The 10,790-nt window shown below is 33.8% G+C and overlaps 1 protein-coding gene across 1 annotated transcript; it reads right to left on the reverse strand.

Annotated features, from left to right (window-relative positions):
* Positions 1-3,275: 3,275 nt before the first annotated feature.
* On the reverse strand, positions 3,276-10,376 carry rp9 (RP9 pre-mRNA splicing factor). The gene is made up of 6 exons (XM_051872910.1): positions 10,095-10,376; positions 9,929-9,959; positions 9,491-9,620; positions 8,567-8,658; positions 6,505-6,566; positions 3,276-4,448 (listed from the first exon to the last, which is right to left on the reverse strand). Exons 1-6 carry the CDS (start codon positions 10,241-10,243, stop codon positions 4,253-4,255), a joined length of 660 nt encoding a protein of 219 aa, XP_051728870.1. The 5' UTR covers positions 10,244-10,376; the 3' UTR covers positions 3,276-4,252.
* Positions 10,377-10,790: the final 414 nt, after the last annotated feature.

The raw sequence follows: 10,790 nt of genomic DNA on the forward strand, positions 1-10,790 counted from the left end.
CACTGCGTCAACTGCGTAGGAGACGGACAGGGTAGAAAAGAATTTGCTGAATAAAGTCGTTATTTTTGCTTTGTTTTTGCACACAAAAAGTATTCTCATCACTTCATAACATTAAAGGATTAGTCCACTTTCAAATAAAAATTTCCTGATAATTTACTCACCCCCATGTCATCCAAGATGTTTATGTCTTTCTTTCTTCAGTCGAAAAGAAATTAAGGTTTTTGATGAAAACATTCCAGGATTATTCTCCTTATAGTGGACTTCAATTGGCCCCAAACGGCTGAAGGTCAAAATTTCAGTTTCAGTGCAGCTTCAAAGGGCTTTAAACGATACCAGACGAGGAATAAGGGTCTTATCTAGTAAAAAGATCGGTCATTTTCTAAAAAAAATAAAAAATTATATACGTTTTAACCATAGACGCTCGTCTTGAACTAGCTCTCTTCTTCTTCTTCTCTATTAGAATTCTGGCAGTGTAGACGCTGCTGAGTGTATTACTGCCCTCCACAGGTCAAAGTTTGAACTAATTGTTATATACTTGCACTAGCATATTGTATATGACAATTTAGTTCAAACTTTGACCTGTGGAGGGCAGTAATACACTTAGCAGCGTCTGTCTACACTCCCGGAATTCTAATAGAGAAGAAAAAGAAGAGAGCTTGTTCAAGATGAGCGTCTATAGTTAAAACGTATATGATTTTTTATTTTTTTTAGAAAATGACAGATCGTTTTACTAGATAAGACCCTTGTTCCTCGTCTGGTATCGTTTAAAGCCCTTTGAAGCTGCACTGAAACTGTCATTTTGACCTTCAACCGTTTGGGGCCAATTGAAGTCCACTATAAGGAGAATAATCCTGGAATGTTTTCATCAAAAACCTTAATTTTTTTTTGACTGAAGAAAGAAGGACATGGACATCTTGGACAACATGGGGGTGAGTAAATTATCAGGAAATTTTTATTTGAAAGTGGACTAATCCTTTAAGGTTGAACCACTGTTGTCACATGGACTATTTTAAAGATTTCTTTACTACTTCTCTGGACCTTGAATGTGGTAATTATGTTGCTTCGCTATAAAACCTCTCAGATTTCATCAAAAATATCTTAATTTGTGTTTTGAAGATGAACGAAGGTTTTGTGGTTTTGGAACAACATGAGTAATTAATGACAGAAATTTCATTTTTGGGTGAACTAACCCTTTAAGATCTAAATATCTACAGTTACCAATGGGTTTTAATAATTTTCATTTAATAAAAGTAAGAAGTTTTTTTGTAAGTATTTTTTAAAAGCTTGAATTAATGCCAGCAAGCCTTTATCTACTGAAAGAAGAAGATAATAGGATTAAAACAGAACATCATTGCCTGGCCATTAGTCTTCGGGGCATATTTGGCATTTTGTAAATATCTGTCCATCAGATCTTAACATCCTCACAATCTCCACACACACAGGCAATAGATTATCTGTCCCAAACAAGGTGATGTATTAACCGTCCCATGTTGGCATCATTTACCTACTCCATTTTGCTGATTAGAGAGATGATGTAATTCTATAAAAGCCTTTAAAGAATGTCTAGAATTCTGTTAAGCAGCGCACATGATGTAAAGTATTATCTAAACCAAATCCAGTCTATATCCACATCAGCAGAGGTGACGTTACCTTTAGTTTGTCTCTATAAAAACCATTAGATGCACATCATGGGTCAATCTCTACATCAGCTCTTCTCTGAATTCTGACATACTTTTTTTGGACTGTGTAAAATGATGAACAACTCTAGTTCTTCAGCAAATGAAACTGTTGAAAACCAAACCCATACTCTGCATCACAAAAACGGCAGTGATGATTAAATCAAATGGACTTTCTGCGATCTACGATTCTGATGCTATACTTTAAATGTATATTTGTCCCAAATTCACATAATAAATAAATACATTTATACTACGGGGCTGTTGAATGCTCAAATCTGATTGGTTGACCAACGTTCTAAGGTGTGCAATTATTTTCTGGGAAGCACGGCTAAAGTAGTTCTAGGCAGGTCTTGCAATTCCATATCACTTCGCCAAATGATTTCAGTTATTTCAAAAGGTCCTACAGCCTACAACTGCAAAAGAAACAAAACCCACAACGACACCGACCAAGCAAATAAATATAGTAGGCTACACAATAGGATTAAAATGACATATTATTGTAATGGGTTTTGCCACAAAATACGTTTTATTGTGTCCTGAAAGCGCTTACTCTCTCGCTTTCAAACGTACGGACACACACTCGCACAGAAACGTTTTGTCAGCGCTGCTCTGACGAAGTAATCAGTAAAATAGTTTAGCAACTTTAAAGATACACGACTCACCAGCGAGATATTAACTGTGCGTTCTTGAGGTAGATAAACATATAGTTTCGCTATTAGTAGAGACACTGCTGCCGTGAGAGAAGCACAGACTCAGGTAGCATAATTCACATATGCTTATTCTCTCTCTCTCTCAACTGCATTAATAACTGTATCAACTGTATTATTCTGTTATTAAGGCTCAAGCCTCCGTTACTAGTTCTGAAATGACGTTTTGGAATTAGCAACGGAGGCTTGGGATGAGATGCGTAAGAAATTAGTCCCACACACAAGAGTTTTTTTAAGGACAAAAACCTGACAAATGTCTTGAAATACAACATCAAAACAGTGTCTTGAGGTGTGGTAACTGTAGTATATGCGGAATAATTGACTCCGGGCCGTTGAATTCTTAGAAAATGCACACCCGAGGTCTAACGGCTCCGCTATGGGTCGTAGCCGCATTACCACCTCGGGTGTAAGAATTCAACGGCCAGTCGTCAGTTATTCCTTACGTAAATGGTGTGTATGATAATGTAATGTAATTTGTAATTTATTGTATTGTAAATGGTGTAATATATATATATATACACACACACACACACACATTATATATATATATATATATATATATATATGTCTCAATTAAAATAAAATTACTAATTACATAAACCATACACCATTTTTTATATATTTGTATTTTATTTGTGATTAGGCAGAACTGTTGTGCTGGGATTTTCTGTCACAAATGAGCTTTAAATTACACTTGACTTGTCAGAGTAAACCAAAATTTAAAATCTATTTAAATTTAGCAATTCGACAAAGCATAGGGTGGGAACTCATTTGTGAGATTCACGGTTTGTCAGATAAAAAGGGAACATGTCGCATACACACACGATTCAAATAGCCCAGGCCAGATCAGACCAAAGGGAGATACAATGAAAAGAGAGGAACTAAAATGGAAACATGAGAAACCAGCTTTTATTACCAGTACAAACACATTCTGAAGATGAGAGCAAACTAATGACTTAATCTGAAAATTAATTAAAGCCCTGATAGTTAGTCATAGACTGTATTTTGAAGTTGATTTGATGTTTATATTATTAATATGAATATTTACTAATAATTCATTATTGTTTTCTTGTCTTTTTTTAAAAGTACACATTTAAATAGTCTCTACTTGAATCAGCATTATGAAAAGCTCCTTTGATGATGTGATGCACTATTTATCTTGACACAAAATGGCACATGTACTCCAACGACAACCATGGGACTCCGGATTTCAGCGACGAGTGATGAGATCAAAGGAAAAACATCTTTTCCCCTCTCAATATGCCTCTCTGGTGATGTGAATGATGTGCAAACCATTGTCACCCATTCGAGAGGTGCTAATTGGCTGCGCTTACGTACCACAGCCAGATGCAGAAGCCCTAAACACTTCAATAGAAATAGATGTGAATTCACACTTGTAATTTGAGTTGCAAGATGCTATAAATGCTCAAATGCTTTAGGAAATATCAGATTAACATAAAAAGCAGCTGTAAATGCTGAAAAGTCATTGATTTATTTGCATGACATTTATAGACGCCACTTCACGACAGCAGATGGCATGTATCATAAGCTCTCGTCAGTTGTTTTCACAATGACACATTCTCAAAATGTAAATCAACCTACATTCAGAAACTCTGTTCACTTCAAACTTCAGTCCAGTAAGAACAAACATGCTAAGGAACAGCTATAGGATATATGTACATCTCTTAAGCATTCCATGCAACAGAGGGGATTTAATGCATCCATGCATTATTAAGCAGATCTGAAGATGGCCTGGGGAACTGATGGGAAGCCTCCTGTGTATATTTGATAAGGCTGACACACTATTGCAGACCTTATAAGATTCTATTCATGAACACTGAGACACCAAGACCACTGGCCCCTGTTTCAGTCTGAGTCTGAGTCATCACTAGCCTTGGCCTTGTGCTTCTTCTTTTTCTTCTTGTGTTTCTTCTTTTCTTTCTTCCTCTTCTCCTTTTTCTTCTTCTTCTTCTTCCGGTTGTGATCAGAAGAGGCAGAGGAAGACGAGGTGGAGTCAGAGTCGGAGGTGGTGTCTTGAAGCAGCTGTTTCAACTGCTCGATCCTACAGTGAGGAGAAAAGACACATCAAAATTCATTTCTATGCACAATATTGTAATATGTCAACAAAAAAAGACAATCAAACTATAGATAATAGATCTCATAAAAACATTTAACATGAAAAAATGCATCTCATTTAATAGTCCTATTACAGATTAATAAGTAGAGACAGATACAAATGTAAAATTAAATTGTTTATAAATAATATTTATAATAATAATAATAATAAGTAAAATGTATATGCATATATACACACGTGCATATATACGCAAATAAATATAATACGTGTATATACACACACACACTATATATACATAATATAAATATTATATATTTATATTATGTATGTATGTATGTATATATATATGTATATGTATATGTATGTATATATATATATATATATAATATTTACAACACATTTATAATATTTAATTTACATACAAATATGTTTGTGTATATGTATATAAATATACATTTTATTATAAATGTTATAAATGTGTATATAATCTTATATATACAAAAATAATACTTCTAACATTTATAATATTTAATATATATTTATATAGAAATATACACATACACACGTGTATAAATATTAAATGTTGTTATAAATAATATTCAACATATTTATATACATATATAAATATTCATCTTTATATACATGCGTGTATACATTTTAAATATTGTTATAATAATATTTAATATATATATATATATATATATATGAACCTACAAACATGAATAGAAAACATTACATTTTATACTTATTTATATATTTCAGTCATTATCTTTGCAATTCCTTTTGGTGGCACTAGTGGCACAGAAATTACACACTTCACCTTTGAGCAATTGGATTTATTTAGATTATTTCAAGAACTCTATTTTTAACTATATTCGATGGCTATAGTTTTTGGCAACATAAGAGGAAGCAGAAAACACTAGCACCTTCTGACAGTCTGTGTCACACTGACCTGAAACTATTAACAATTCATCAGATCACTGCTGTTCAGAGGGTTCACATCCTCTAACAGAGGCGTGTATCCTTGGGAACCGCACAACCCCGTTTTAGCTTTGCTTTCATTCACTACATGCTGTGAAGCCTGCATCAATGTTAAAGCGGTTGATTTCTGACTTTTAACTTTTTTTAACAAGCTACTCCTTGTTTTACAGCATCCTGCTGAAAAATTCAAATTGCCAGTCCCAGAGGAATGTTTAGTAACAGTTCTGTGGCATAAATGTGGAGCTCAGCAATGTACGAACAAAATAATCTGTCAAAACGGCCCACAATGGCTTTACATGCCACATAACGGTTTCTAATTACTCCCATGTAGCAAGAGCTCTTGTCACCACATAGCAGAAGATAATCACAGTGGAGTAAAGAGTTACGTAATCGTCTGCAACAGGGTTCTTTTGTTAAACTGACACAATTCATCAACACTGGCCTCTGAGAGACCTCAACACACCAAATATTTTATTAATAAGCAGATCCAGCAGAGGCTGAACATTATTAAAAAGCTCTATCTCATAGACACGGGTTAGTACGATTTTCTTTTTAGTAAGCAGATCAAAAGTAAAGACAGTTATGTTACAAAAGATTTCTATTTCAAATAAATGCTGTTCTTTCATCAAAAGAATCCTGTGGGGGAAAAAAAATTAACAGTTTTCACAAAAATAATGTTTCTTGAGCAGCAAATCAGCATGTTAGAATGATTTCTGAAGGATCATGTGACACTGAAGACTGGAGTAATGATGCTGAAAATTCAGCTTTGCCATCACAGGAATAAATTAGATTTTAAAAAATACTATACCATAGGAAACAGTTAATATTTCACAATGTTACTGTTTGTACTGATCAAACAAATGCAGCCTTGGTGAGCATTTAAAGACTTCTTTCAAAAATCTGATTCCAAACTATTGAACGGTACTGTACATCATATTGACTGATTGTAAATTGTGTCTATCTCTTATTGCTTTTGAAAGTCATTTAAATGCAACATGGACTGACAAAATTTTATTTGAGTTTCCAAAACATATGATGGCACAGTCTCAACTTGACGTACCTTGTCTCTTTTTCATTGCGTTTGTTTTCTCGAATGATATCGTACATTGGATCCTCATGTGCCTGTGAAAGAATCACAGAAATTACATGAACATTCATAAACAGTTCAGGTTCACCATATTAAAAAAATTTAACTTGCAATGGAAGTAAAATATTTTATAGCTTCTGTTATAGTTCATTTTTTATGTTGTGCTGTCAATATGGCAGTCGTTGTGGACTTATACTTACACCTAGTGGTGTGGATGCAATATTACACAAAAATAAAAGTTGAAAGGGATAGTTCACTTAAAAAGGAAAATTATCCTATGGTTTACTCATCCCTAAAGCGATCCTAGGTGTATATGACTCTCTTCTTTCAGACAAACACAATCGGAGTTATATTAAAATATATCCTGGCTCTTCCAAGCTTTATAATCATAGTGAAGGGGGCATAAGATTTTGAAGCCCAAAAAAGTGCATCTATCCATCATAAAAATAATCCATATGGCCTTCTGAATTGAAACGATGGGTTTATACAAGAAAAATATCCATTTTAAAACTTTATAAACTATAATGACTAGCTTCCGCCAGATGCCCATACACAGCGATTTACGGCAAAAGAGTAACCTCTGACGCGAAATATGACGTAGGAGTATTGAGAGTTTAAACAGCTCTCGCGGTTCAAACAATTATGGCTGGGCAACAAACTCAAGCTCCTCTTCTCTTATATCAAAATCCTCTGACATTTCTTTTCATAAATTCTTGTTTTAGACTTCTAACTTGTGACTGTTTTGTTTTGCTCTATCCTCTGCACTTCCGTGTTAATCAATACATCGTGTCAGGTCCGAGGTTACTCTTTCGCCATAAATCAATACTTACGGCTGTCTGCCAGAAGCTAGATATTATAGTTTTCTTACAAAAACCCATCACTTTGCTTCAGAAGGCCTTTATTAACACCCTGGAGTCATATGGATTACTTTTATGATGAATGGATGCACTTTTTTGGGCTTCAAAATCTCACCCCCACCCATTCACTACCATTATAAAGCTTGAAAGAGCAAGGCTAATTTTTTTTATATATAACTCTGATTGTGTTTGTCTGAAAGATATACACCTAGGATGGCTTGAGGGTGAGTAAAATGGGATGATTTTCATTTTTGGGTGAACTATCCCTTTAAGTTGTGTGTGAGTGAAAGAATCTGATAATTAGTGTTAGGCCAGCCATGTGACTTCAACATGTCGGACCCCATGAGGTGACCCGCTCCATGTAAATAATTCAACTTTTATTAGGCCACTGATATGACTGGAGTCATGTAAGTACTATTCATTTCTTTATGTGTACTTTTAATAAAAGGAAATATTCTTCCTTTAATAAGGAAAATAATACTGAGTGTACATTTCAGAGCTTTGCAAAGTGGCTATTATTGAAGGTTGGGGGAGTTAAAAACTACACTGGATAAAAAAAAAGCAAAACCGCAGCATATGCTTAATTGCAGAAATGCATGTTTTAAAGGCACAGACACACAATTTGTTTTTAATTCTAATGGTCAGAGAAAGGATGGAAAAACTGAACTGTGCAAGTGACCACATTTCACATTCACATGATGATATAGTCTGTGCAACTGACCAAATTTCATATACATAAATGCAAGTTTACTACTAAAAAAACTCAAATGTATGGTTTTGTTGACTAAATTACAGCTGTACATAGACATTATATATATATATATATATATATATATATATTCTCTTTTTTCTTGTTCTTGTTACCATTTTATTTTTGTATGCATAATTGTATAATGTTTAATATTTGCATTCTAATTAAACTGCATGTATAATGTTCATGTTTAATTAATAAAAAAGAGATATCAAAACCACATGCCATTGATTATATATCAATACCCTATATAATCAGCAATCTGCTACTTCATGGCTCAATCTTTAAAAAATGTTATTTAAAAATGTTCAAACTCTGTATAAGGCCAAAGTTTTTAATCAGGCTTTAAGTTAAGGTTACTGTACATGCTTTTAAATAAATCCCTCATAATGCAGCAGTGTAAAAGTAGGCCATGTGTGTCACTTACTACTCTGAACTGCTCCAGTTTCTGGTTGCCTTTGATGAAGAAGGGACATTCTCTGTCTCCTGTTCTGTGGCCGTACCTCTTACATCTCCAGCCTGCACACACAGTTTGTGCACTTATGTTATCTCAATGACCTTCATCGACACTGTAAAATCTAAAATATCATTTGTCGCTAATTGCAAGTTATCTTGCAATTCTATTTTCTCACAATTCCGAGTTTATAACTTGCAATTCTGACTTTTTTCCTCATAACTGCAAGTTTACATCTCACAATTCTGACTATTTTCTCACAATTGCAAGTTTATAACTCAAAATTCTGACATTTTTCTCACAATTCCGCGTTTATTCTGACATTTTTTCTCAGAATTGTAAGATATAAACTCGGAATTGCAAGAAAAAAGCCATAATTGTGAGATATAAAGTTGCAATTAATAAAAAGGTAATTGCGTTTTTTTATCTCACAATTATGACTTTTTTCTCACAATTGCAAGTTTATATCTTGCAATTTTGACTTAACTCACAATTAAAAAAAAAAAAGTCAAATTCCTGAGATAAAAAGTCGCAATTACTTTTTAATTGGGACTTTAAGTCTCACAATTCTGACTTTTTTTCTCAAAATTTCAAGTTTTTCCTCTCATAATTCTTGATTTCCCCTCTCATAATTCTTGATTTTTTTTCCTTCTATTTCACAATTATAAGGAAAAAAAAGTCTGTGAGCTATAAACTTGGAAAAAAGCACGAATTGTGAGACAAAAAGTCGCAATTACCTTTTTTTATTACGTAGCAGAAAGACGTTTCCATAAAAGACACACGTACTCGATTCAATTCAGAAGTTCAATTTCGATCACAAAAAAACTCTTTGTAACTACGAAGTATTACATTTCTTTATTTTAAGAGCAAAGTGAATATATCTGAAAGTTTGCTTACACTGCATGACCTTCACCTCTTTTCCCAGAGGCATCCACAGTCCTTTGGTGGGAGCATTAGCCAAGAAGCTCCTGGCGTCCTCATTACCAGGGGCATCAGGAATACAGTCCTCTGGTTTGTCATCATCTTCCTGCAAAAGCAGTTCTGCGTGTATTGCAAAATGCTCACTCAAAAACTTATTTCTAATGCCTACATGATCTCTGATGACATATTGTAAGAAGGCCAAAACAACTAGCGGTAACACTTTATTTTACAGTGTCCTTGTTACATATATTACAGGTGCTTGCTTATTGTACTAATAACAGTAAATTATGCATATCAACTAACTCTAAAACAATGTACACATTGTAACAGTGGCACCATAAAATAAAGTGTAACCCAACTAGCTCATCATTAATCTGTAGCATTTAATGGCAACACTGCAAGCCATGGCCAAACCTTGATGAACCCAGGAGGTGGATTTTCATAGCTGAAAGGAAAAATAAAAAAGAAAGTAATACATACAAGACAAAAGTGCAACAGAAAACTACAGCAGTTAAGATAATAAAAACTATATACACAACAAGCATTACCAATAACAAACTGATATCATGCAAATACTCACAAAGTCTCCACATGCTTGAGTTTCTGCACCTCTTGGATCAATTTTCTGGTTTGGTTCTTGTATTTGTCGTCATCTTGTTTTGACTCCTTGTGTTTCTTTCGTTCATGTCTGTCCTCGTGATGCTCTCGGCTTCGTTTGCGATCTGACATTGCACATTCGTTGGGGATAATATCTTCTAAATCTATAACCGCATCTTATGTTCAAAAAGTTAGCTCTTCAGTATAATGATAATTGTAAAGGCACATCTCAGCGTCTGTTTGACCACTTCCGGGTAAAAGTTCAATATCAAAATAAAAGGCCCTTAAACGTTTATTGAGGTCTAAACTACATTGCGTCAAAGATTTAAAAAAAAAAAGAAGAAAAAAGCAACTTCATTATACACAAATACATCTAAAACAAATTATATAATTTTAGAATCATATTTTTTCGTTGGAATTATCTGGAAACATAAGCTCAATGTACTGTTATAGTAAATGAAGATATATGTCCAATGTCCATTGAGATAAAATATTGACTCCGGCATTTATGCTGTAATTATGACTAAACTGCTTATTTTTGATCGTTTTTATTAACAGAAACTGGGAATCTCAAAGTAATGAGAATTTCATGAACCATGATTCATTTTATGATTCCAATTTTCTACAAGTACAGTATTTTTACACAAATTGTGTTTCTACATCAATATTCTTTTTTTAA

Source organism: Ctenopharyngodon idella, chromosome 19, assembly GCF_019924925.1.
Source record: "Ctenopharyngodon idella isolate HZGC_01 chromosome 19, HZGC01, whole genome shotgun sequence".
NCBI classification, from domain to species: Eukaryota; Metazoa; Chordata; class Actinopteri; order Cypriniformes; family Xenocyprididae; genus Ctenopharyngodon; species Ctenopharyngodon idella.